The 26,825-nt window shown below is 43.1% G+C and overlaps 8 protein-coding genes across 8 annotated transcripts; 2 read left to right on the plus strand and 6 right to left on the minus strand.

Moving 5' to 3' along the window:
• The first annotated feature begins 3,691 nt into the window (after window positions 1-3,691).
• On the plus strand, window positions 3,692-4,220 carry LOC111604708 (cuticle protein 16.5). The gene is made up of 2 exons (XM_023322881.2): window positions 3,692-3,718; window positions 3,778-4,220. The coding sequence occupies exons 1-2, from the start codon at window positions 3,707-3,709 to the stop codon at window positions 4,144-4,146; spliced, it is 381 nt and encodes a 126-aa protein (XP_023178649.1). The 5' UTR covers window positions 3,692-3,706; the 3' UTR covers window positions 4,147-4,220.
• A 113-nt stretch (window positions 4,221-4,333) lies between these two features.
• LOC111604714 (keratin-associated protein 6-2) lies at window positions 4,334-4,809 on the minus strand. Its single transcript, XM_023322886.2, has 2 exons — window positions 4,798-4,809; window positions 4,334-4,738 (listed from the first exon to the last, which is right to left on the minus strand). The coding sequence occupies exons 1-2, from the start codon at window positions 4,807-4,809 to the stop codon at window positions 4,334-4,336; spliced, it is 417 nt and encodes a 138-aa protein (XP_023178654.1).
• A 2,068-nt stretch (window positions 4,810-6,877) lies between these two features.
• Window positions 6,878-7,186, plus strand: LOC111604715. Its single transcript, XM_023322888.2, has one exon. The coding sequence runs from the start codon at window positions 6,920-6,922 to the stop codon at window positions 7,184-7,186; it is 267 nt and encodes an 88-aa protein (XP_023178656.2). The 5' UTR covers window positions 6,878-6,919.
• A 101-nt stretch (window positions 7,187-7,287) lies between these two features.
• LOC111604697 (BCL-6 corepressor-like protein 1) lies at window positions 7,288-7,867 on the minus strand. The gene is made up of 2 exons (XM_023322868.2): window positions 7,850-7,867; window positions 7,288-7,792 (listed from the first exon to the last, which is right to left on the minus strand). Exons 1-2 carry the CDS (start codon window positions 7,865-7,867, stop codon window positions 7,325-7,327), a joined length of 486 nt encoding a protein of 161 aa, XP_023178636.2. The 3' UTR covers window positions 7,288-7,324.
• Window positions 7,868-8,983: 1,116 nt separating this feature from the next.
• LOC111604695 (resuscitation-promoting factor RpfA) lies at window positions 8,984-10,259 on the minus strand. The gene is made up of 2 exons (XM_023322866.2): window positions 9,755-10,259; window positions 8,984-9,689 (listed from the first exon to the last, which is right to left on the minus strand). The coding sequence occupies exons 1-2, from the start codon at window positions 9,770-9,772 to the stop codon at window positions 9,000-9,002; spliced, it is 708 nt and encodes a 235-aa protein (XP_023178634.2). The 5' UTR covers window positions 9,773-10,259; the 3' UTR covers window positions 8,984-8,999.
• A 312-nt stretch (window positions 10,260-10,571) lies between these two features.
• Window positions 10,572-11,144, minus strand: LOC111604696 (cyclin-dependent kinase inhibitor 1C). The gene is made up of 2 exons (XM_023322867.2): window positions 11,117-11,144; window positions 10,572-11,057 (listed from the first exon to the last, which is right to left on the minus strand). Exons 1-2 carry the CDS (start codon window positions 11,126-11,128, stop codon window positions 10,572-10,574), a joined length of 498 nt encoding a protein of 165 aa, XP_023178635.2. The 5' UTR covers window positions 11,129-11,144.
• A 2,800-nt stretch (window positions 11,145-13,944) lies between these two features.
• LOC115483024 (proline-rich receptor-like protein kinase PERK2) lies at window positions 13,945-19,905 on the minus strand. The gene is made up of 3 exons (XM_030223763.1): window positions 19,894-19,905; window positions 18,714-19,297; window positions 13,945-14,556 (listed from the first exon to the last, which is right to left on the minus strand). Exons 1-3 carry the CDS (start codon window positions 19,903-19,905, stop codon window positions 13,968-13,970), a joined length of 1,185 nt encoding a protein of 394 aa, XP_030079623.1. The 3' UTR covers window positions 13,945-13,967.
• Window positions 19,906-24,912: 5,007 nt separating this feature from the next.
• LOC111604677 (cuticle protein 64) lies at window positions 24,913-25,711 on the minus strand. Its single transcript, XM_023322839.2, has 2 exons — window positions 25,649-25,711; window positions 24,913-25,584 (listed from the first exon to the last, which is right to left on the minus strand). Exons 1-2 carry the CDS (start codon window positions 25,658-25,660, stop codon window positions 25,180-25,182), a joined length of 417 nt encoding a protein of 138 aa, XP_023178607.1. The 5' UTR covers window positions 25,661-25,711; the 3' UTR covers window positions 24,913-25,179.
• Window positions 25,712-26,825: the final 1,114 nt, after the last annotated feature.

A 26,825-nucleotide genomic window follows, 5' to 3' on the forward strand; every position in this document is an offset into this window, starting at 1 on the left:
AATTTCCCAAATATCCATCTAAATAACACTTCGAACTGAGTTTCTTAAGCACAACTCGAGCAGACCTTCAGCTAGGCATCTCAATCACACTCTCTGCCTCTGTCATACACACTCTTAATATACCCCACTTAACTAATCTAGGGTATGTTAACGTCTACAACTGAAGCTGCTTCATTCTTGGCTTATTTTTAATTGAAACGTGCCCCGTTTGTTGCGTGTGGCAGCAACAGCTGCTGCAGAGCTTGCCGCATCTAGTCGCTGCCGCTGCTGCTGCTGTTGCTGCTGGCGCATTTAATTAAAAGGCGCCACTAGCATATAGACGCGACTCTCAAATCTCAAGCATCAGTTGAATGGGCCTTGCCACTCCTTGTAGCAAGTGCATTAATCATACGCCGCGTGGTGCCGACAACGTTCTGCTCTGCTCATTTTTCTTACTTTGTATACGAAATGCATTTCATTAAAATGTTTAAATGTCGAACTGATTGCAAATTAAATCAAATGCGAGTTTTTTTCTTCTTAACAAGTTCTTTGGGTACTTTTTGCATGATTTTTGACGCCTACAAATTGGTTCTTTTTGCAGCCATTTACGAATCGGGTGAAGCGCCACGCCCACTGCGACGGCTTCATAAATGCTTATGGACTAACTGATTTAATACTTCCCAGGCAACTCGTTTGCCATTTTAATCAGCCCCCCTCCTGCTGTTGGCTGCATTAGGTCTTTTTTAATGGCTACAGTGTTGCCTGTCAGTTGGCGCACACAGTGCCAACAATTAGGCAACTGCCCAGCCAGCTGACACATTTCATTTGTGCAGACATCAATAAAGGTCGATCTTAATCGGCGCGCTGCTCGAGTGACAAAATTTTAATTGAATTTAATTTTTTAGCGCTCACTGTATGAGTCCATAAACCGGCTACAGCGTGCGCTTAGAATTGCCTGCTCTACTCAAGTAGCCAAAAACTAAACGAGTCACGAGTGAGCTAGTGTGTGTGCCGTGAAATACCCTAGAGAAGATGTTGGGCGGGGGCTTGTTGAGTAGAGATGGGCTAGGCATCGAAACTTGAAAACCGATATTTATCGATATTAGGATCTATCTATAAGGTATCAATATTTTCTTTTCTAGTAAATTATAATATTTAAACAATTTTCAGGATTTTATGCAGGCTATTTATATTGATCAAGCAAATGATATTTATCGATATAAATAAAGTGATAGGGAATATCGATCGATACATACCAAAAATTCTTGTAATGTATACACAGAAGAATATATTTCTGAAATTTCTATAAGCTCGTTAGAGATATACGTGGATCTGGATATTGATCTAACAATTGATGTTGATTGAAATAAGAAAAAGCGTAGAATCTATCGATCAAATATAATGTAATATAGAAAAATGTATCTATATCTTTAAGAAAATTTATCTAGATCTATATATATATATATGATAGAGCTTAGATACTGAATAGGCTTATCTGTGTGTAGCTCACCAGATAGTCTACTCCTGGCTCTGTCTGTTACATACTACGGTTCATTGCCCATATACCCCTTCTCATTAACTTGGACAAGGTATACAGGCACATAAATGTGTCGCCCACTTGGCAAACGCATTTGTATGCAAATATTTTGAATGGGCGTAAGTTACGCATAATCACAGAGCGTTGCAACTGCCCAGAGTCTGGCCATTGTCAAGCGGGCAGCCGCCTTTCCATTTGCTGAGGGGAGTTAAGATTTACGCAGCCAATTTCGCATTGCACCGCAGGGCGTTGAGGCGAGTGGCCAGGTGGTAGTGGTGCAGGTGGCACAGGTAGCCAACAGGCACAGGCACGGGCACAGGCCCAGGCACTTTAAAAACTTGGCCTCTTAAGTTTTACGTAAAGCTTGATCTGATTTATGCGTGTGGGGCGGCGAGGTGTGCTGCAATTAGCTGTCAGCTGCACCACCAGCAACAACAACAACAACAACAATAAATATGTATATTAGAATTATTACAGCAAAAATTTGCATTGTGCTCGCAGTTGATAGCTATGAATTTATGATTGCATTTAAAGTTTGTTATGAACAGCGGCTCAGCTGGCAGGGGCTCTCCTGGGTAAAGCCCCTCTCGAACGACCTTGCGACGCCGCTGACAGCTGCAGCAGCCGCCAGGCTTGCAGCAAACATCAGTTATCGACAATTGCCCTAGATAAAGTTGATCTAGAAGTCCGGCTCAAGCAATCAGCCTAACAACGCGCATTATGACACGCGTACACTGAGCGAAATGTGGCACAGCTGAAGCTAGAAAATGTTTTAGAAATTTAAATTACTTTTCATTGAAGACTTGAAGAGATACTGAAATAACTTCTGACTGAAGATTTGGGTGTTTCGTTAATTAGCTCATTAAATCAATGACATTTCAGCTACTATAACTGCTTCTAGTACTATTTCTACTACTACTTTTACTACTACTTTTATTGCTATTTTTACTACTAGTTTTACTGCTACTTCTACTACTTCTACCACTACTTCTACTATAACTTCTATTCCCACTTCTACTACTACTTATATTACTACTTCTACTACTACTTATGCTGCTACTTCTGCTACTACTACTATTTCTACTACTACTTCTACAAATACTTCTACTACTACTTATACTACTTCTTCTGCTACTAATTCTACTACTACTTCTACTACTAGTTCTACTAATAATTCTACTATTAGATCTACTACTAATTCTACTACTAATTCTACTACTAATTCTAGTACTACTTCTACTACTACTTCTACTACTACTTCTACTACTACTTCTACTACTGCTCCTTCTACTACTCCTACTACTACTCCTACTACTACTACTATTACTAACACTTTTACTACTATTATTACTTCTACTACTATTACTACTTTAAGATATCAAGCATGATATATGAATTTTTATGTATTTTATACAATCTACTTCTTCTAGCATTAACATCATTCATGGAATATCATTCAAGGAAAATTATTTCCTCACATAAATAACATTTTAAGTAATTTATTTGTATAACAAATATATATTTCTAGAACAGATAGATTTTCAGTTCGCCAATAATTCTCCTTTATATTCAATCAAAAGGCATTTAATAAATTTTTTACAATTTTCTCACATATTGTGCTCAGCGCTATTATCCACATTCAAGTACTTTGCTGGGGCTGTGGCTGTGACTGATCAATTTGGCTTTAGCCAAACGTTGTAATTAAGACTTAATCTTTAAAATCCTGCTAAATGACCAATTTACGCATTGCTCGAACCATTCGCTGGAAATGATAAATATCGAGCAATATCAAGCGCAACACGCACCGGCGACCAGTTCTTAAATGTTTTTTCGGAAACTCGTTCACACAGATTTCTTGATTATACATATAAATATACATATATATATACATATACATATATAAATATTGAGACTAAGTTGACTGTGCCAAACATCCGCATTGGCCGGGGCGGGTCTCTAACAGCCGCCGCCTGCACCGCCTGCGTCATCGGGCTGCAACCACGAGTTGCACTTTGCATGCGCACACGAAGTCTCGCAGCCTCCAACAAAAGTAAAAGTTCAGTTCTCGTTATAAAGATTTGAGTTGGCTTTTTGGGCCCGACTCGAATTTGGCTATAAAAGCATTTGAGCCCAGTTAGCAGGCATTATTAAACGTTGTGTTCTCGCCTCGTCTAAAACTCCATTTGCAACATGTTCAAATATGTAAGTTTTCACCTGGGTGAGCTAGCTCCGAGTCCAGCTCTAACTCTAACATCTTGCAGCTCCTGGTCGCCTTCTGCTGCTGCTTGGCCAGCGCTGCTGCTGCTCCTGGCTACTTGGGTGGCTTGGCTGCAGCTCCGGCTCTGTCTTTGGGCGCTGCCCCGGCCATCTCCTATGGCCACGCCTTGGCCGCACCTTCGATTGCCTCGTATGGTTTGGGCCCCAGGATTAGCTACGCTGCGCCTGCCTTGGCTCATGGCCCCGCTTTGTCTGCCTACGGCTTGGGTCCCAGGATTAGCTATGCTTCGCCAGCCATTGCTCATGCACCGCTTGGCCTGGCAGCCGCACCACTTGGCCTGGCCTCTCCACTCGGACTTGGCTACAGATCGTATGCTGCTGGTCCTGCCCTGAGCCTGGGTCATGGCTGGTAGAGACTGCCACATGGACGCCCAACCCCCGATTGCTTTTCATTTCGTTTGCACACAAAATTTTTGAGAGAAAGTGAATTTGATTTTGAATTAAACGCACATTTCGTATTGATCAAGAGTGAGTCTTAGCTTTATTGGATGCTGATTTACTGCTTTGCAGATTTGGGACTCTCACACGCTCTGCCTATGCTCACCAGCCGTAGCCATGGCCATAGCCATAGCCCAAACCCAAGCCCAGGCCCAGACCCAGGCCATGTCCGTAGAGACCATGTCCGTAGCCGCCCAGATAGCCATGGCCCAGGCCGTGGCCATAGCCGCCCAGATAGCTCTTGCCAATGATGGTCTTCGTGACGATGGGCGCTGCAATAGTCTTGATGATGGGCTCATGGTAGCCCAAGCCCAAGCCTAGACCCAAGCCGTAGTGCCCGCCATAGTGTCCGCCCAGGCCCAGGCCCAGACCGCCATAGCCCAGATGATAGTCATGTCCAAAGCTGGGCGCTGGAGCTGGTGCCGGAGCTGGTGCCGGAGCTGGAGCAGGTTCTGGCGCTGGTGCAGCCAGGCAGCAGCTCAGGCAAAGCGCTGCCAGCAGGAAAAGCTAGCGAGGATTAGGATTAGATTAGGTGTGCCTCGGCTCTAGTTTATGCTTGCACTTACTCCTTTGTACATTTTGCTATCAACTAGTTGGGTGCCACGTGATTTACTCCAAAAGCTGTGTTGTGCTTGTGCTGCTGCAGCTGCTCGCTGCGTGGGTCTTATATATGTTGCAGGAACCGGCGGCCCGGCAGTTGCCACCCAAATCGGGCTGTCGATGATCTAATGGGCACTGCATTTGGACACCATTGGCTGGCTGCTTCTGTTAATCTACTTTGTTAGTCTGCGTGCCTTTTTTCTTGTTTTTGGTCAAAGACATTTCACTCGTTTCGCGCATTGCTCATACGCAATGTGGTCCGGCATGCATTGGGCAAGTGTTTAATTTGCAACATGCCAGCAGGCGACAAAGTTTGGGCGTGACTGCAATTGCATTTCGAGCTGTGTTTTCCTGCTGCCACTTTGTCGCTAGAATCGTTAAAACAAATAGACAAACCCAGTTCGAAATAAGGTCAACGTGCTCTCAATATCTATCTCAGCCAAGTGTGACGCAATAATTTATGTATAAAGAGCAGATCAACAAAGAGATCTGTAATCAATTCTCTACGGCCCGAAGTGTTGATCGTAAACACATTGCTCAACCTGCCAGCAACACATTTAAGACAATAAAACCCAAATAGACAATGGCTAACTAAAAAGACACTGAATGAGCTCAGACGCTAACTAAAGCTGAAGAAGAATTAGTTTGATTAGAGTGCGCGACTGACAGATGCGCTGTAAAGCAAATTTTAATTCATCTATATATACCGAAAGTATACCAAAAATACTAAATGGAATATAATATAAAAGAGTTGTGGTATTAAAATACTGAAATAAATACTGAAATTATCTTAATGACTTTAAGACTTACTATTTAATAAATATATGCGCAAGCCTAGTTGACATCTTAGCTATGTAGTGTGAGCTTGGAGATTTTTAGAGAATATTTCTAGTACTCGATGCAAAAGCTGGAGAAGGCAAATATATTTGTGATATTTTATTATATTTTTTGTTATCTTTATATTAGTTATTATTATTTTTATGTGTTTAATTTTATTTATTTAACATTTTAACATTTTCAGTCTTTTGTAATGCACATGGCTAGATCAACACAGCTCTTTGCCCTGATCAAGAATATATTTATTCAATTTATCAAGAATATATTTATTCTAAATTCTACTCTCCTTCATTTAGTGGTCAGCCGCGCTACTATTTTTATGAACGCTGCTGTGCGTACGTCATAGAGTCCACCGCAGCTGCTTTTGCCTGTTACACATAAATTCTATAATAACTATAATGAACTGAATTTCCATTGTTAATAGGTTCACGGATTAAATAGGTTGTGTAAATTATTCATTATATTCAGTTATTCACATTTACGACACTCTTCTCTATATTTGCTTGGCTTCGCAAAGAACGATTTATGGCAGATGCCGCTAAGACAGGGGAATTTAATGGCATATTTAGGTAACTGTTTGATGACTAGCATATTTATTTTTGAGTATATAAAATAATATATTTGCATAACTAGCTCTGCCCGCATAGTACAGCTGTGTGAAATTCCCATCTAAATATTATTTTCGCTCATTTTCCGCCAGTGTCAGTGATTTCTTCGAAGCAGTAAAGCACGCACTTAACAGCTTTCTGTGTCAAACCCAACCACTTTTATATATAGAAAGCCCTGTTTCGAGCATGTCTTACGATTATGATACCCGCTCTTAAGCTAGTTTCTTCATTTTTAGGGTATACCACAAAAATTAAAATAAAAAAACTAAAATTACATTCATAAGCTCTACAAAAGAGTCACTGACACTTGGATAAGCCACAACAATAACAACAACAACAACAACAACTACGAGCGATCAGCGACGTGTTTAAACTTGAACTTGAAAACGAGTTTTGGGAATTCGTATGGTTGGAGTTTATATTGGAGATTGTTTGCTGTGGCTGCGGCTGCGACTGCGGCTGGAACTTTGCTTTGTGGCGTTGCAACTGGTTCCCGACCTGAAGTGCAGCCCGAAACCTGTTCAAGAAGCCACCAAGCAAATATTCTAACTGTACATGGAGGCAGGCCCCAAGAAGCAACCGCTTGACTCAGCGCTTAGTCGAACTGCAGTCAGAAAGTGGAACACAACAGAGAGCTCCCAGAATGCGTGCCTGCGTCACCTACACGATTCTCCTGCTGCTGGCCCTGCAAGAAGCTCGAGCTGCCACACTCGTTTATCATCAGCCGATGGCTGTGATTTATCGTCATCCCGCCACCGGCGAGGCGCAGCAGCATCCGGGCTATACCATTGTGGCACCACTCACAAAGATCGCACATGTCACCTACGACTCGGTGCCCATCTCCCACACGCCCTTCGAGCATGTGCCGCTCTTCCAGCGCATCGGACACGTGAAGCACGTGCGGCTTTGAGACTTAGTCTAAGACACTTCAAATAAATTGAATATAAAAATATTTATTCGCCAAGCACTTTGCTTACTAGTGTGTGTTTTGGTCTAAGGGTGTGTGGGGCTAAGTCTAAGCTAGGATGGGTTTGTAGCTGGAGTGTGTCTAGAAGAAGTAGGGAGCGGGTGCTGGGAATCTGGGTGCCACAGCCAGTGGTGCAGGCACGGGCGCGGCGAAGGGTGCTGCAGCAGGCAGTCCAAAGCGAGCGGGCGCGGCAAGGCCAAAAGGCGCGGCCAAAGGAGCGCCCAAAGGTGCAGCCAGAGGAGCAGCCAGAGGAGCAGCCAGAGGAGCAGGCGCAAAGGCAGGTGCGGCAAAAGCAGGCGCCGGTGCCAGAGCAGGAGCAGCAAATGCCACCTTGGGTGGTGCAGCGAAAGCCACTGGTGCTGGCACTGGGGCAGCCAGAGCCACTGGTGCAACTGGTGGTGCTACCGGGAAGGCAACGGCGTGGTTAATCCGATGAGCATTGAAGCTGGAGGCATAGGGCGCCACCACGCCGGCGGCAGCGAGTGGTGCAGGTGCAGCGGCAAAGGGCAGCAGACCCGCCTGGGCGCCAGCCACGCAGAGAGCAACGAGCTGTTAAGTGGAGCAGAGCTTAAATCCAAGTCCTTCAAGCAGGATCTCTCGACTTACCATAATTTTGGCGAACATTTTGCTTGGGTTTTTTGGTTGGTTGTGGTTGGGTGGTTGGCTTGAGTGCTAACTAAGCTTTGATGTTCAATTGTCAAGTGTTGGGCGTTTTTATAATTCTGCCATCTGCCATACTGTATTGACATTTGGGTGGTTGTGGTGGGGCATACCAAAATCAAATTGCAAGACTTTCTACATAAGGCCGTGGTGCGAAGGGCGTTTACTGTACTTAATAATCAATTGGCCAGCTGTTACGTAGTATCGACAACCACTTTCATAATTGCACGCCAAAACCAAGGCACCGACAACACCACCACCACCACCACCATGGCCTAGCCCAATGGCCGACATTCGGTTGAGCAAGTTTTCGTTTTATTTTGTTTTTGATTTGTTTTTGCTTTTTTTTATATATATTTTTAGTGGCATCGATATTCACCTACTAATGAGCCACATTTATCGGACGTGACACATAATGTGGTGTCAACTATCCAAGCCACTCTCTTGCTCTCTCTCTCCCTCTGTCTCTCTCTCTCTCTCTTTCTCTTGCTGTCGCTCTGTCTTTCAATTAATATTCAATTTCTTCACTGCAATTGTCGCGTGTACAAAATGTTTTTTCCTCGCTGCACCACCGACCGCTAGTGGTAGCCTTCATACATATGGCTCTACCATGGACTTCCTCTGTGCCCCACCTCCATCTCAGTTCACTGTCACTTTCTGTGTTTTGAATTCCTGATTTGGCTCGCTTGCAACTTTTTGTCTGCATTTTACACTGTCGCACAAGAAAATTGATTTCAATTTAGATATATATAAAATAAAATAAATATATATAAATAAAATAAACAGTTAAAGGTTTAATAAAGTATATCCTAAAGAGAAAAATTCTTCTATGATTTTGAACTCTTTTCTACTCCCTTCATCCACTTTCCCCTTCCTTTTCACATTACATTTTCAGTAACTTTTTCACCAATTCACAGTAAAAATTTTTTTAAGTTTTCGCTTTTCTATTTATATTTATATAAATTTATAAATACATAATTTACAATATATTTTTTACAATTTTCTAAACGACTCAAAACTTCTTTGGCTTCGTTCAATGCATACGAGTGATGTGAATAATTTCTATATAGACCTTCGATTCCCAATCCAACTTAATTTAGAATAGTGAATGATGATGATGATGATGAGCCAGCTTCAGTGGCAGAGCGCGCAGATGGGCGTGTGGTGCAGCCACGAACTTGGGAAAGGCGTAGCCAATGGAGACGCGGTGGGTCGTCTTCTTGGGTCCAGGAATGGCGCGATAGCTGTGACTAAATGGCACCGCCTCAAGCACAGGTGGCAGCACCTGGGTCACCGTGGGTAGATGCAGCTCGGCGGTTGGCAGCAGATGCGTGTGGGCTGCTGGCAGCAGTGGTGCAGGCGCGGGCAGCAGTGGAGCAGCAGCTGGCAGCAGTGGTGCAGGTGCAGGAACGGGCCAAACAGGTGCGGGTGCGGGTGCGGGTGCAAGTGGTGCAGACCAAAGTGGTGCTGGCGCCAATGGGGCAGGAGCGGGCCAAACTGGTGCTGGCGCCAATGGAGCTGGAGCGGGCCAAACTGGGGCTGGTGCAGGTGCGGGGGCGGCTGCAGGCCAGAGTGGTGCAGGTGCTAGTGGTGCTGGTACCGGAGCTGGTAAATAAGTTTCCTGCAGCTGCAACGGCGCTGCATAATCCACATGTTCCGGCAGCACATGTTCATGCAGTGGTGCATGATCGAAGTGGTTGAAGTGGCTCAAATGATGGTCAAAATGATCAAAGTGGTGCGATGGCTTGGCCTCAATGCAGACCAGAACCAGGGCCAAAATGAAAGACTGAAAGAGAAGGAAATGCGTTAGTCGAGTTGCTGCTGGGAGCCACTGTGGTGCAATAGTCCTACCAATTTCAGCTGCCACATCTTGCTTGTGTTTTGTATGAGTGGTGCGGGTGGTGCTGTCCTTGTGCTCAGTTGCTGTTGACTGCTCGAAGACGCAGCTATCAATGTGTGACAATGGAACAGCTCAATTAATTTATAGCTCAAATTCCGTTTAAGCCTGGCCAAATCAATTGGCCAGTGGCCAAATTGCACGTGCACTTCTTCACTTTCGTCGCGGAGCCACCACACCTCGCAGCGGCTTTATGGTCAAACGATTTGGTAACCACTTAAGTCACATTCCGAATCGTGACTCTGTTGTCATCGCTTCAACATTTGTTTAGAAGGCCCTTAGTTGGCGCTCTGTTTTCGTAGTTATGGTGGTGCAGACAGAAGGGGCCCAATAACTTCTTGCACCGCTCGTTATTATATAAGTGGATGGTTATTTGTGTGCAGCTCGAAATGGAAATCGATTATGACATTTTATATAAAATATTGCCAAGCTTAGATAGACGACCGAAACGATTGAAAGTTGAACGTGAACAGAGCAATTTATGAGCTACTCAATTAGAGGGTATAAAGCGGGTATACGCACTGTTAATAACTTGAATTTGCGTTAAATTATATGAAAATAAAGGTATAAAGATAAAATGTAAAAGAGTTAGCTGCATTAGGAATTTTTCTTGATGAATTTCAAGAATATTTTTACCTGAAAATTTGATATAGGGTATCTGGTAGTCGAGCGCGTTTCAGTATTCAGTATTCTTGAGTTGTTTTTAGTTTATAAATTCGATTTTATTTATTGAAAATTCGCTAGGAAACATGTTGGTTCTTTAAGACACGTCTAAACCACAACTGGAGCGGGGGCAGCAAAGCTGTAGGGCGCGGCGTAGGGTGAAGCCAGGGCGTAGGGCGAGGCATAAGGAGCAGCCAGTGGAGCAGCATAGGGAGAGGCAGCCAGAGGAGCAGCCAGTGGAGCAGCATAGGGAGAGGCAGCCAGAGGAGCAGCCAGCGGAGCAGCCAGTGGAGCAGCATAGGGAGAGGCAGCTAGAGGAGCAGCCAGTGGTGCGGCAGCATAGGCAGCTGGAATGCCCGAGACATAGCGGCTGGAGTAGGGTGGTGTCAGCTCGAAGGGCGCGGTGGTGTAGGAGGACTGGGTGCCGTCATAGTTGTTGCGAATATCCACCTGGCTGCTGCCGCCAGCGGCGTAGAGTGGTGCATTTGCATAGGCGACCGCAGCGGCTGCTAGTGGTGCAGCGACTGGTGCAGCAAGTGGTGCGACGACGCCTGGCTTGGCCACGGCGCAGGCAACGAGGGCGGCAATGATGAACTGTCAAATGAAGGTGGGTTAATAGTGGTTCCAGTGCAGCAATCGAAGCGGCGACTTACGAATTTGAACATGTTGGCTGTGGTTGTCAGGTGGTTAGAGCACTGGACTGATAATGTCTGTCATAGGCACTAACTGCGCTTTATATAGCCACTGCAGTATTCTGCTCGATTTTCGTGCATATTTTGGTCGCTTCTTTGTGTGGGGTGGCACGTGCTTGGCCTTTGATAGTGACACCAGCAGCCACCACCAACTGCCAGTTACCAGCCAGCGAACCACCAGCAGCAGTAGGAAGTCCAAATCGCAGTCGCCATCGCCGACGCATTCACGAATTTCGCAAAAAGTGCTCGCATTTGTATGCAGACAGCGCCGTCGAGTGGGTCAATTGTGTGGTTGCCAATTGGCGGTTTCAGCGGTTTAGCCTCAATTTTCAATTTCGAACTAAGTTGGCCATAAAAACGCGTGTCGCATTAGTGCCGCATTTAATGATCGGCCATAAAAATTCAATTGCGCCGCGCTGCCCTCGCATCCTGTGTCGACCTTGAGCCTAACTCAACAGCGGCAACAGGATGCGATGCGGTCAAAGCCGTAACTGTTTAAGCCATTATTCAGCAACGCAGCCACCGCGTCTTCTTCTGCCTCGAGCTGAAACCGGCTTGCGGACTTAATGAGCAATACGCTTGGATCTCGGCTGGTCACGTGCTTGCGGCGACGTCGTCATCAACTGCCTTGCCTCCTCCTCCTCTCACTCTTCATCTCTTCTCTTCTTTTGCTGTGTTTTGCATTGTTGCTCGAGATGAACTCAAGGCCTTGCTAGATGATCTGCTGAAGTGACCAGGGGCCAGCGCTTTATGCTACGTGGGTTATGTATATGTATGTATATATATATGTATATATATATGTAACTGTATTCACATTTTTATACTCTCCACATATTTAATGAGAGCCATAAGAATGCTGTGCTAAGCTTGAAATTCCTGTGAAACCTATGTGACTCGACTTCTCCTGGTCTTTAGCATGTGTAACTTAATATAGTGACATTGATCAACTTTTATTTTGCTCGTCATTCATGTCCTCTCTATATATATTTATCGACTGCTATTGCAGCTACCTTAATGAAATTTGTTCTATAAAGATTTAGCAGTCTCTCAAATCTATATATATCCTGATCAGCTTTAACAGTTTATTGGAAGTATATATAAATTATGCCATCTTATAGCCTATGTGAACTTGGCTGCCATGCAAACTAACTATATGAAATTTACTGTAAAGTCATCTGTGAATCCATTAAGTACAAATCTACCTTGATCAATATCAGTATTAGACGTCTGGCTTGATATATATCAATAGCTCTCCTAATATCACCCATGTGAACTCGACTTCTATGGTAGTTACTTTAATGAAATTTGGTGTAGAGCAAACTGAAAGCATTTCAAGCATTTATATGACTTGATCAGCCTCAACCACCGACTCTTTCTCTACATGTGCTATATGAACTTGGCTTCTACTAGAGATATCCTAAAAAAAAATTGTACAAGCATATCTAAGAGTCTCCAAGGCATAAATTTACAAAAATCAACATCATTGGCCTATTGGACAAAGCCTTATCCACTTAAATGTGTTTCTGGCCCATGTGAACTCGACTTTCCTTAAAGTAACATTGCTCAATTTCAGTAGATCGGCCTATTGTTACGACCGCTAACACGTAAATCAAAATCAAGCGAATCGTATTACTTTGTCATGCAGCCGCCATACAAATAGTCTATTGTAAATAACGATAATTTACCTTGTGTAGGCTTAAATTAAATAGTTTTGCATTGAATTTCAAGATTTTCTAACATTAAAAAGGCACATTTACATATTGTGACAATTGAAGGCAAGGGTATTCAGTGTTCGGCTTTGTTTTTGCCACACAAAACTCTTGATCAGCTCAAGCCAACCGCTCACTTCGGTGGCGTGTAAAAGATTCTTGACATCGAGCTTGGATCACGAGTTGTGCATGGGGTTAGTCAGTCATGTGGTGGGTATACGGAAATTCGGAAACTCGAGATCTTCCGCTCACTTCCTCGACGCCCAGACGCTCTCGTTTATAGCCATTTATGTAGACAATGTTTATATTCGAATCGAGTACCGTTTGCTTGGATTGTTTTCAAATTTTGGCTGCTGTTATTCCAGTTCTAAGTAAAAGTGGTTTCTCAATATCTGGAATCCAGATCGGAGTTCCGTTTGCTGATTAATCGCATATCCGCTTATCCGGTTAGACGGTGGATCCGCTGCTGGGGGGAGGGAGCTGGGCTTACGGCTAGTAAATCAATGCCAAGTTTAAGGCCTTACGAACAGCTCCTCGAGCACTGAAATAGCACTTTAAGCGCTTGTATGCTAATGAGGTGCTCATCATCTTTTTTCAATTTTAACATGAGCCGCCGCACCACCGCACAACACATAAACAAACATTGATCTTTGATAAGTAGCAGCTCGTAGGTGAAAGGTGCGATCGACAATCGACTCTGATGAAGACGTGGTCTTCTTCTTTTCTTTGTGGTAGCTGCTGCTGCTGCGACCTTCGACTCTTGATATGCAAATGTGCACCACCGAGAGACGGAGAGTTTTGCAGTGGTTCGACGGTTTGTCTGATGGTCATGAGCCTGTCACAAAAAAGCGATCTTTGAATTTAAGAGAGCTTTAAATGGCAAGTAGCTTTTACTTTATTTAATAGCATTTATATATTTCGTATACCTATCACTACGATTCACACACACACACACACTCTCTCACACACAGGCAAACTCAATCAGTCACAGAGGTAGTTAAACAGTCAGTTGGCTCTGTGATGAAAAGTTAAATCAACTAAAATCGATGCTTATGAAATCTATTTTACATATATAAATTGTGGTTGCTGTTGCTATGTGGTGCTTAGCGCCTTTGTATTTGCGCGGTGCCGTAGGAGGTCAGGCCGGTGGTGTGCGGCACTGTGGCATAGGAGGCGCCCGCTTGCAGCGGCAAATTCGCCACGTTCAAAGGCATCAGGCCAAAGGGCACAGGCAGCTTCAGATTTAGGGAATTGCTATCCGAATGGGTGGCTATGGCACGACCTGTTGCTGGTGCTGCTGCTGCTGCTGTCAGTGGTGCAGCGGCGGCTGCTGCGTTGCCGCCGAAAACATAGCCACGGCTGGTCAGCACCTGTGTGAATGCCGCATGCTCCAGCGCTGGCTCCACAAACTGACGTGCCACTTGCTGATGCGCCCGCTGTGGGGCACGTGGCACTGGGTAATGGTAGGCGCCCAGCTGAGTGCTAGGTGAGAAGGAATAGTCCAGGTGCGACACATCCGCTTGCACCACATTCAACTGCAGCGCCAGTCCGAAGAACAGCAGCAGAACCACAGATTTCTGAAAGAATCCGTTAGAGATTAGATCACATGCCAGGCACAACAAGCACACACACGCACACTCACTTTGTGAGACATTTTTGTGCCGTTGGTTTTTTGTTTCACTTTTATTGCACCTGAACACGAGTATTCAATAAATTATCGAATGCGTTTCGTTTGCGGTTTCAGTTGTGGACGAGCGCAGCTTTTCGTGCTGATTAAAATTTGTGCGCGAGCTGAAGATGCTTTTTATAGCTCAGATACTGAACAACGCCAAGCCACAGCTGAGCTTCAGTTGAGTTCTGCCTGCGGACAGGTGGGCAGACGAACGAGGCAGCAGGTGAGCCGTCGAACAGTCGCGATGACGACTCGACCAGTCCAAGAGCTAGCACATAGCCAAACAAGTGAGGCCTGAGCTGAGCAACGTCTGTCTCGACTACCAGCTACCCTGTTCAGTTAAGTTCAGTTAAGTTGAGTAGATGCGGAGCTATTATTATATAGTAGTTGGAGTTCCACATAAATTATATAATTATTATAAACTAATTATATATAAGTAATACAATTATTAAAAAATATATACATATATTTTTTTGTTATTTATATTCTTTATATATATCTATATACTTCATCAAATATATATTTTCAGCTTATTAATTCCATCAAATTTTAGTTATTTACTGAAGTTTTGCGTTATCAACAAACTTAACTCAACTCAGCATACCCGCTTCCTGCTTCACAGGGCATGCAAACAGAAAACAAAATGCGTTTGTGCTTCTGCCGCTACCTGCTGCCTCTGCTCGCTGTCGCTGCCAGCGTCGCTGCTGGCGGCAGAAGTATTTTGACTTTCAGCTTAGCTTAGTGGCGGCGGCTGGCTCTCTGCGCGCTTAACATATTTATTCTGCTTCTGTTTAACCGTTTGTTGTTGTTGTTGTCTCGCTCTTGCGCTCCTCTCTCACTCTCTCTCTCTCTCTACCTTTTGGGCTTTTGTATTTTGCTTTATTTTAATGGCATCGTTCCACTGCAGGCATTTACTACTGGCATTTACTGTTGTTCTTGTTGTTGCTTTTGCTGCTGTTTCTGTTGTCTTTCTTGTTGTTGTTTTTTGACTCTGTTTATATTTTCTGTGCTAAGTTGTTCGCTATTTGTATGAGCTGCTTTGCCAGTTGTTGCTGGCGCTGCCACTGCCGCCGCCACCTCTGCCTCTGTCGCTGTTGCTGTGGCTACTCTGGCTATTGAGCAGCGTCTATTGATAATATTTGGTTTGCCTTGCATATAAATCAATGTTGGTCATTTCGATTGGCATCCAAACTATGCAACAGGCCGCATCGATTCAGGCTCTCAGTCAGTCAGTCAGGGTCGTCGCCAAGGGGGTTATTAACTAGCTGCTAATGTCGAGTAACTGCTAATCGGTTGCTTAATATTCCAGCCAGAGCTAACGTTAATTAACTCTACGAGCATTGCATAGCTATCGAAAGTGTGCTTAGAATTTAAGGAAATTTTTAAGGGGCAATAAGTTTTAGTTAAAGAATATTAAAAAGTGATAAAAATAAATATATATTTAATTGGGTTAGCAGGGTAAATCCCAGCTTTTTATCTAAGTCTACCGATTTCAATAAACAGTCATTTCAATTTATCTTAGCCTGTCAACATAAAAGTCGCAGGCTAAGCTAAGCAGAGATGCTACCATCTGAGCCGCTTGCTTGTTGCCCCCTTCTGCAGGTGCGCACCTGGGCAGCGTTTAGTGCCAAACAAATAAAATAACTACAGCAATTTCGACACCTTGCCAGCATGTTGAGCATTTGAACAGTTGAGGATTTGGGCTTATTAAACACAAAGCGACAGTCGTGTGACATCAGCTACGAGACGGTCAGCCAATTGGCTAGTGCCATGGCAGCGACGCCAACTGCGACGCAGGCAGAGACTGCGAGCTTGCTCGTTGGCAGGCTAATAGGTCTTTAGTTAATGCTGTTTGGGAACTTAATTAAGACGGCAACCCCGAACAACAAATTGACGGCAGCACGCCGAGACCGAAGACCGAAGACCCAATCTCAATCTTTAACTCAAACAAGTAAGAAAGCTCTAGTCGGGGTGCCCGACTAGGAGATACCCTGATCCCAGTCCTCTGAGTTTTTTTTAAATTTTCCGTAGTTTGTATCGAGTATTCAAAAAAAAAAGAAAACAAATAAAAATCGACATTGCGAGACCAGGATTCGAACCCGGATTATTTGCGCAACGTGCACAAACTCTACCAACACCGCCACTTCATAACTAAAAAAAAAAATAGAACAATAAAAACATTTCATCTCCACTGGTCTCGAACCCGGCCCAAGCTGCATACGAGCGGCGTCTCTACCAACGCAGCCACTTCCCTTCTTATGCGAGATGTTGCAAATTTGAACATAAGTAGCAGCTAATAATTCAGCACAATTCAATCGCAATTTCAATTCTTGGAATAGAAAAGAATGCACGCATTTGAATGTATGTGTGCACACGCATAGGAAAAATGCGTGCGCGTGGCGCTGCTGACATGTGCTTTTGCAAATTGGCCAAACGTTTTGTTTAATAACTTCTGTTTCACTTAATGGATTTTAATGAAATTTTCAGCATATGATCTACATATCCTATTGGCTTGGTTGAGATGCAAACGCCTTCACATAATGGCCCTAGTTCCAACTAAACTTAAATTCTAAGAATTTGGGGGAATTTGGAGCCGGTATCCAAAATCCAACAAAAATCAAAATTGCATAAAATATACATAAGACTAAATACAAAATTTGGAAGCTCTAGCTCTTAAGACGTTCGAGATATAATTTATTTACTGCATTTCAATAATGTTTTTATTCGATAACAATTAAATGCGAATAGTTATCGAATATTTGAAACAAACTTGACCTGCGCGTGCTATACACGGACCTACAAAAAAAATTTCAAGTCTCTAGCTCTTATAGATGCTGAGATCCACGCGTTCACACATACGGACAGACGGACAGACGGACAGACGGACAGACGGACAGACGGACAGACGGACAGACAGACAGACGGACAGGGCTCAATCGACTCGGCTTGTCGTCCTGATCAAGAATATATATACTTTATGGGGTCTGCCACGCCTCCTTCTGCCTGTTACATACATTTGCACAAAACCATTATACCCTGATTTCCCATTTTTAATGGGATCAGGGTATAAAAACCAAAAGCAAATAACTGAAAATGTAGGAACGAGGCAGTTGAATGTTAACGACTGCGCGATACTTGTTCAGAGCAGAAAAATTGCTAAATTTATTAAAATATTTTATATAAAACAATTGAACAATTGCTGGAACATTTATGTATATTTAACAGTGGAATGAAAAGGAAATGGAGCAAGAGAACAAACAGAATCTGAATAGTGGAATCAAACAACGATATGGAACAGTGGAATTGAACATATTAATAAAACAATGGAAAAAGTACATGGAAATGAAATAATAGAACAAAACTTGGAACTGAAACGCAGTATGGAACTGTGAAATGGAACATGAGAATAAAGCAGATTATATTGATTGAATGGTATTGAAACAGTGGATGAAAGCAGATGAAATATGCTGAAATAGAACATGTGATATAAAGCAGATGAATGTTATTGAAATAGTGAAATGAAACAATGATATGAAATCTTAACAGGGAATCGTCTAATACAGTTATTCACAAACTTATTCCAAATTTAAAGTGTCTTGAAGCCAATATACTCGCTTCTAATATCTGAACGAGCATACAAAAGAGATTCGTGGAGTGGCTGACCTCCTCCGAAATGTATTCAGCTATAATTTGTGCTAATAAAATCGTTGGCTATGTTTATGCATGGATCGAATATATATACATATATATACATACTTATGTATGGTTGACCCATTTGATGGATTTCGATTTGCTTAACGCTGACAGCTTCAATGAATTTCGCATTGAGGTGGGTCAATCGAACGTCAGTTGGCTACATTAATAATATTTTTATTTATTTACGGTATCTCTCACAGCAGGTGGTTGATTCCTCACACATTTTTCGGTGGTGGTGGTGCTCTTGGTGGTGTTGGTGATGTTAGTGGTGGTGGCGCTATCTTAAGCACCATCCGTCGCATAATTAAACACGCTGGCGTTCTCGACGATGTTGTATGAATTCCGCGGAAGATGTTTGTTATCAACAAATATTAATCGTAGACTTATAAATTCTCGCTTAATTAATTGCCCCTCGATTAGCATTGAAATTAACATAATTATAGCTATATGGTGTGGTATGTCTGTGTCGGACGGGTCTCACCAGGCGTTGGTGTCGCATGGCAGCTCGGCCGGAACTGGAGCATGCGCCTCGTAGGTGACCACAGGTGGTGGGGCATGAACGGATAAACGGGTATAGGAAGGATGTGCGTGGTAGGTGATTGGTGGTGGTGGTGGAGGTGGTGGAGCATAACGAGCTACAACAACTGCCGGTGGTGGAGGTGGTGGCGGTGGAGCATAGCGGGCTACTATAACTGCCGGTGGTGGTGGTGGCGGTGGTGCTGAGTAGTGAACAACTGGCTGTGGTGCCGGTGCAACGTGTACAACAGGCTGTGGTGGCGGTGCAGGTGCAGCAAATCCAGAGTACGTGGTGGTTGTAGTGGTTACAGGTGGACCCAGCGAATACTTGATAACTGGAGCTGGCGCTGAGTAGGCGCTAATGTGTGGTGTGGCGTATTTAAAGTATTGTGGTGGTGCTGAATATGTAACGTGCGGAGGTGGTGCAGCAGCATAGGTTAGCGTAGGTGGTGCGCTGTAAACAGCAGGCACAGCAACGGGTGCGGGTGGGCCATGAGTGAAGCTGGCGTGGATGGATGAAGAGAGACAGATGAGGAACAGCGGACCGAGCTGCAAGAGATAGAGAGAGTTAGAATGAGAAGCATAAAATAACAGAACGATAAAATGCAGTAGAACAGTATGGAACAGTGTTTTGGAACAGTGGTATGGAACAGTGGTATGGAACAGTGGTATGGAACAGTGTTATGGAACAGTGGAATGGAACAGTGGTATGAAACATTGGTATGGAACAGTAGTATAGAACAGTGGTATGGAACAGTGGTATGGAACAGTGTTATGGAACAGTGGTATGGAACAGTGTTATGGAACAGTGGTATGAAACATTGGTAAGGAACAGTTGTATGGAACAGTGGTATGGAACAGTGGTATTAAACAATGGTATGTAAGTGTGGTATGGAACAGTGGTATGGAACAGTGTTATGGAACAGTGATGTCAAAGCATGGCAAACTTGAGCCTCACTTGCCGATGGGTAAAAGTTTTTATAAAGTATCTAGGTTTTCTAAAGATTTTATCTCCATTTACTCATAGCTGAGATACCACAGAAATAGAACACGCAGTCTTTTGGGTATATCAGCTTGTGAGATCGAAGATGCTCCCCACTTTCGCTATTAAAATGCTGTAATAGTTAAGCAGCCAAAATACTCACAATCTTCCACATTTCGAAGCACGGCAATTGTCGATTTGTATACGCGTTTATGGGTACGTTTGAACAATCAAAGACTTTCACATCAAATGAATTGTTTTGGTTAAACATCACAGGTTTTTATACTCTTACTCTAGTGGTTACGCAGTAGGTGACAGAAACTCCATTACGGGAGCATTTCACGCAGCCAAGGGCCACGTCCCATCGACAAGCAAATCGTGATGCCAAATGCACGCGACACGTTTCGCAATCCCATTGCACTGTCCCCACGAGGGGTCCACAGAGGCACAGCGCAAGGTAGAGAGCGAGCAATAAAATTTATTTTAGAAGTTGACTTAGGTTGTGGCCGTGCGGGCAAGTCATAGCAGTCGCAGCCACAGTTCCAATTCCAGTTCCAGTTCCGAAAGGAATTGCAGGCACGTTTCACGGCTCATGCCATATCGACTGTGATTGATGGCCCCTGCTGCTCATAAATGCCAAAATATTAAGAAAAAAATAAGAAGTGATGGCAGAGACGGGAGTGCGCGACTTGAGGATACTGTGCATAGAAAATGGGCATTGAATAAGAGTTGCCATGGATGTGAAAAACTTGGTGGGCCGGCTTAGTCTCTACAAATAAATTTTTAGGAAAATAGGGTTTAGTATTCAAATACTAAGTATTATATATGCGTCTATGCTATAGGAGTAACTGAATACCAATTTGAGAGTCTCTAAGTCTTCAAGTCTTTGAAATCATACACAAAAGAAATATTTATTAACAAAGGCTTGCGAAAGCGGAAGGGAGCATTGGCATCGAAGAGTACGGATCGAATCTAAATGGAAATAGATTTTAGTTTATATTATCGATGTTTTAACATATATTCTCAATTCTCAAAATCAACGTGATATCATAAGAGAATATATATTACTCGTAAGTCGAAAGTATTTTGCTTTTAGTAGTATAATAATGAGCCCTTCCGTGCCGGCTTTAACTAAATATTCTGCTGCTATTCCATATGAAGCTATATCCATATTCTTCATCTTCACACACTTGCCCAAGTGCTAGCATACCCCACTTCATTAATTTTCACACAAATATATCGCTTAGTGCCCGGTTTTAAGCCCAGCGCCGCGAAGCAGTTTACGCCGAAATACATTAAGCGTGGCACTCGAAAGTATGCAATGAATACGACTCGTAAAATTGGCAGTCGATTGCTTACGAGTCCAATTAAATGGCTGCCAAATGCGCAACACGTGGCCACCCCAGCTTCCATTTGCAGAGAGCGAGAAAAAAGTTGTCAACAGAAATTAGCATAACGAAGTGGGTCCCTATCAGAAATCAATATGTTTAATGTATTCCAAGTGGAGCATGCTTTTCCCATTTCCATTTACTCCTCTCTCACTCTCTCTCCATCCCGCTCTGCTCTTTCTCAATCTCTTTTGTTCACTCTTCTTTGAGTGGCGCACATGCCGTCGCCGTGAAGTGCCTTTGGCAACAGCTGCTCCACTGTTGCCAACAGTGGCAAAGCGCTTTAAGTTGAGGACACGTGGTGTGCGCGCTACCTGTTTTGGCATCTTGTGGCACGCGTTGCACGTTGTTCACGCAGCGTAAAATTCCATCACACACACGTATTGCTTTGGCTTTTGAAGTTTGGCAATTGCCCCCTGCCACACCATCCAAGACAGTGGGCGTGAGTATGTGTGTGTGCCTGGTAAATGTTGCTCATACGCCGCGTGTGCCGCGCTGGCATTGAACCCACTTGAACACGCTTGCCACTTGCCACTTGCCGCTTGCCACAGCTGCCTCGCGTGTTGCAGCTTAACGTGCAACAAATCCCAGAGTGTTAACTTAATCTAATGCTTAGTGTGTTGCACTTTTGCGTAGTTCATCAAGCAGCTCTATAAATAGGAGCAGCTACGCAGTTGCTTGGCATGATTTCTAATAGTTTTTGCAAGCTTAATAAACAAACAACTTTTTTTTTGTAATTTAAATTTAACTATAGACTTTTGTTTTACTATTTGTAAAATTAAATATTAAAAAAAAATATTTTAAAAATTATTTTTAAAACTATTTTTAAATAATTGGTAATTGGCTAAGCTTTCTAAAATTTAGAACAATTTCTATAGCTGAAATGAAAACAAAATTTTGCTTAAATTAAGTATACTTATATAGTTTAAGGCTCATTTGTAAAATTGCAAAAGTTTTGTGAGTTAAATTCATATATTTATAATGTAAAGAAATTGACTCTATTGAAGATATACAAATATATATTTATGCTGTTGTAAAAACCTGATATAAAACTTTATTAAAGCTACAGTTGCTAATAGTTAAGTTAAGCATATGATCAGCTAAATGTGGCACAACCAACCCTTGGCTAACATCTCTTACAGGGTATAAGCAGCAACAAATGTTAATAGTTGAGTGAGAAATACTCTGGTTTTATAAACATGGTGGAAAGGCACTCAAGTCTCAGAGAAAAAAAGATTTAAACAATATACCCTGCTGGTATGCACTCCAGGGTATAGCCAGCAGAGTCAACGTTCGCTTCAAGGTCAATGTTGAAGGGTGGGATTACATAGATATTTAGAGAGAGAGAGAGAGAGAGAGAGAAGGCGAGAGACCCTTAGAGGACGTGGGCCACGCGTGTTTTGTTAGCATTTCCTAGGGCCAGGATCAGTTGGGCAGCAGCACAGCGCTGGTTAAATGACCCTTGCAACAACTAGCAGTAATTAAACTCGCCACTAGTCATGTGCCATGTCGCACGTAAGCTGCAACTATTTCTGCAACGGCAATTGAATGTGCTTTTAATTGCATATGTGACGCAGTCGCAATCAGCCGCAAAGCCTTGTGCTGTTTGCCTTGTGGTCGAAGGTCCTTGCACTGATGTAATTGGCAAATGCCATGCGCAGCACGTAGCTGACAAATCAACATGAATAATTGAATTGAGTGTGGAATACTTTTAAGCTGACGAACTTAACTCGACTGGCGGGAAAGCCACTCGAGCTCTGTCTTCGGAGAGCGAGAGAGTGAGAGACACCTTTGGCTTTGCGCTCAAAAGCTGCGAACAGGTGTTTCGCTGTGGCCTCGCAGTGTGGGAAATAGCAACGGGAGTTAACTGTGCCATGAGAGCAAGCCATAGACCACGCCCCTTGCCCCCGGGCCGCGGCTTAAAGTGCATTTGCTGCAGAGACAAAATTGTTGCGCTTGGTTGAATATTCAATGCGCAAATGCGCAAGTAGGAAGCGACCCACCAGCAATCGAAGCAACTGCACCACAGCTCGCTCTCTGAAGGTCGTTGCCAAATTGTGGTGCGGCCTTAACTGAACGCTCAACGCTCGACTGGCCAACCGATCCAACAATCAAACATTCGACTGGTGTCAACATTTCGTTTCGTTTCGTTTCAACTTCGCCAATAAAATTATAGTTTACGATCGCCGAGGCATAATTTATGCCGATAATGCGCATTGTATATCTGAAAATCTGCAATTATTGTACATTTAAAGCAAAGGCCAGCTGAGCACCACACAGCACCACAATGCATGGCATTGTAGCTGACTGAAGACAATAATCATATTGTTTATGCTGTTTTAGTTTGGCTTTAGTCTAGTCTTCTAGCTCAACTCGTTCGGCTTCGGCTTGGTCTATTAAAGTTTAATAAGCCAACTAACTAACTTGGCCAACACAAATTATGTGACATATTTTGCGTTTGCTCGACTTTTTTCGATTGCCAAATCAACTCAAAAACTGGGCACTTGAGGCTTGAACAGGCTATGAAATAAATAATTATTTCAATTGCTCCACTCGCAACGCACTTTCATTGCAGCCACTCTTGCCACTTGCCACTTGCCACTTGCCACATTGCGACACCGCCCACCGACTCCTTGCCACCTTCTTGTCGCCCCCTTTTTGCTATTTATCAACTGACAGTCGGCATAATTGCGAGGCGTTGGCATTTTTAATGCATTTTTTCCAAGCAAATTTCAACACAACTGCGCATTACACTGAGCGAAAAGTTGGGATATATGCAAAAAGCAATGAAAACTTATGAGACATAGAAAGGAATTACACTGAGAGGAAAAGTGAAAACTATGATAGGCGAACAAAATTTAGATTTTAAATGAGATTCAGGCAGAGAACTTGAAATATTTAAATGAAGAATTTCATAAATATACAATATAAATATATAATATATATTATTAAATATATATTTAAAAAAATAGTATGTATGCTATTAAAAATACTTTACGGCATATACAAATTAGCTATTTTTTAGGATATATTTTACACAAAAATAATTTTTTTTTTAATTTTCATCTCAAAAAATCTTTGCATTTTTTAAATATTTTTCTTAAATTTTATTCCAATTTTTAATTTATTTATTTTAAGCTTTATATAGAAATAATGAGAAATATGTGACTCCCTTATTTCATACAATTATATGTCGAAATATTTAACTAATCTATTTTTTATTAATATTTAACTAATATTTAATATTTAATATTTAACTAATCTGAGCCTTAAGTTTTTCTTAATATTCAAAGAAAATTTTATTATATAAAAACTTAATATATTTATTTTTGACTTCATCAACTTCAGCTCAAGCTCTCATTATAATATATAATTAAACCTACATTTAACCCAGTGCCCACTTTTCACAGTGTATTTTACAGTTAACAAGCAGCAATATCAAAACATTCTTAAAATAATTTGCAGTTATTATTCCCAGCTTTGTTTGGCTTTCATGCACTGTTCATTCTATCAAAGCAGCTCAAACCAAATTTCAACTACTGCCATTTTCTCAGTGTAATTTACACCCAGAACAAAAATGCCATGGCTAAAATATTCTTAAGTTCTTGTGTTTAGCAACAAAACTTTTCGCAGCTTTGTTCAATTGGCGTTCACATTAATATAAGTCAAAGCGCAAGTTGGCCCAATTTTTTGCGCAGTGTATGCAGTAAAAGGTGATCTATTGTTTAAGAGTTTTGAATCGTTTTTATTTTCTTATAAGTCGAAACCACGAGCATTGCAAAATAACAAAAAAACTTATATACAGCATAATAACTTGATCTTTCATCTCGCTCTCTCTGTGTCTCTCTCTCTGTCTCTGTCTCTGTCTCTCACATAAATGTAGAAAATGATGTTGGTTCTTAGCTTTATCAGCGGCAAAGCCTCGAATATTGTACTGAGTAAACTCTCACAGAATCTCTCGGTGTTACCCGATTAGTTGTGTAGATGTTGCGGATGTTTTGGATGTTGCGGATGTTGTGGTCCTGTGCGTTGTCATTGAGTGATGTGGCTGGAGTCGAGTCTTAGTGCAGATAACCATGTCCATAGCCAGCATAGCCCAGACCGTAGCTGCCATAGCCGCCAAGGCTGCCGTAGCCGCCATGTCCGTGGTAGGTGGAGGTGGTGTGCAGAGCAGGTGCAGCCACAACGGCGGGCGCTGCATGGTATATGGGTGCGGCATGCACCACGGGGTATGCCTTGGTGGCCACCTTGTAGGTGTTGGCATAGGATGTGGCCAATGGGATGGTCTTCACAATTGGAGCGTGGACAATGGGCGCGGCATAGCTCTTGATAATCGGAGCATGCGAGATGACAGCCGGAGCATAGGCGGGCGCCAGAGCTGAGCCATAGCCGAGACCATAGCCATGGCTATAGGGGGAGATGACGCCAGCGTTGGCAACGGCGCACAGGGCAGAGAGTACAGCGATCTAAAGGATAAAAGAGATTAGTCTAAGCCACTGCTAATCGGCTGCTCGTGCTGCGTATCCTTACCAGCTTGAACATGTTGCTTGGCTTGGTTTGGTTTGGTTGGTTGGTTGTACTTGACTGAAGAGTTGAGTGTGTTATGCTTAAACAGCAGCGCGACTGGGCATATTTATACCGAATCAAAAACTTGAGAAATATTCTGAAAACCACATAGACAATGCGACAGCAACAACCACGACAACAGCAGCTACAACAACAACAATCAACGAGCGTGAACAGCGAATCAAAAGCGTGAACGCCCAGCCCTGTCCAGTCGGCTTCGTAGCTGCTTCGGCTAACGAATCGGCTGCTTGAGAATCGCATGCAGAGACTCGAGCATTGAGACTTGGCTAGTGTGAGATACGATCTCGATTCGAACTTGATGCAGTGCCACAGAAATCAGTCACGCGCCACCAACAACAACCACTTGTTGCCACCAGCGAGACTCAAACTAGAAAACTCCGAGCCAAATCAATTAGTTGGCGGCTTCAAATGAGTTGTAATCATAAAGTTGCCCGGAAAGAGTTTGCCAGCCATTGTGTTTGCTGAGTTTGCGGTCGCAGTTGCAGTTCTTGTGGCTTCTCTTAATTGTCTTACTTACAGCAATTTGCTAGCAATTAACTCGCATATGCGCTGCATTATGCAATTGGTGCGTAGTTCCCAGCTTGCAGCTCCCACGGATTCCTTTCTAAATCTGCGCACGCACGTGATTATCAATCAGCAGCTTGAACTGATTGACAGTCAACTCGAAAGATCTCGCCGTAGGTGTAGGAATAACCATTCACAGCTCCACGCCGCCCCCTGCCAGCGCCCGAATGCAAATGCACTGTGCACTAAACGAGCTCCGCTCTCTGATCAGTCCAAATAGCGTATGAAAAATCGCACTCGCTAATAGCTGACAACAAATTGCGAATGGCCAACAGCTGCAGTTGGTGCGACTTTGTTGCTGTTGCTGTTGCTGTTGTACGATTGTACATTAATTTTTTGTAAACTGATTTCTTATCGGCGGCTCGGCGTACGCGCCGTATGCGTAACTCGCAACTAACTGCAAAATCAATTCGCATCGCAAATGCAAATAAATTACAGAAAATAAACAACTTGCGATAGTTGAAAGGCGAGCACAACTAAGAGATGCCCTGTAAATAAGATAGAGTGAGAATATATATTCTAAAATTTATAGAGCGGCACAAGACGTATACTTAAT

Source organism: Drosophila hydei, unplaced genomic scaffold, assembly GCF_003285905.1.
Source record: "Drosophila hydei strain 15085-1641.00,03,60 unplaced genomic scaffold, DhydRS2 tig00000283-arrow-arrow-pilon, whole genome shotgun sequence".
Lineage (NCBI taxonomy): Eukaryota > Metazoa > Arthropoda > Insecta > Diptera > Drosophilidae > Drosophila > Drosophila hydei.

What these genes read in the sequence shown, in the direction of transcription:
- LOC115483024 (XM_030223763.1), bottom strand. An exon ending in CCATGCGACACCAACGCCTG is followed by an intron (nt 14,557 to 18,713) that starts GTGAGACCCGTC and finishes ACTCGTGTTCAG; the next exon opens with GTGCAATAAAAGTGAAACAA.
- LOC111604715 (XM_023322888.2), top strand. Translation starts at nt 6,920, where the DNA reads ATGCGTGCCTGCGTCACCTACACGATTCTCCTGCTGCTGGCCCTGCAA.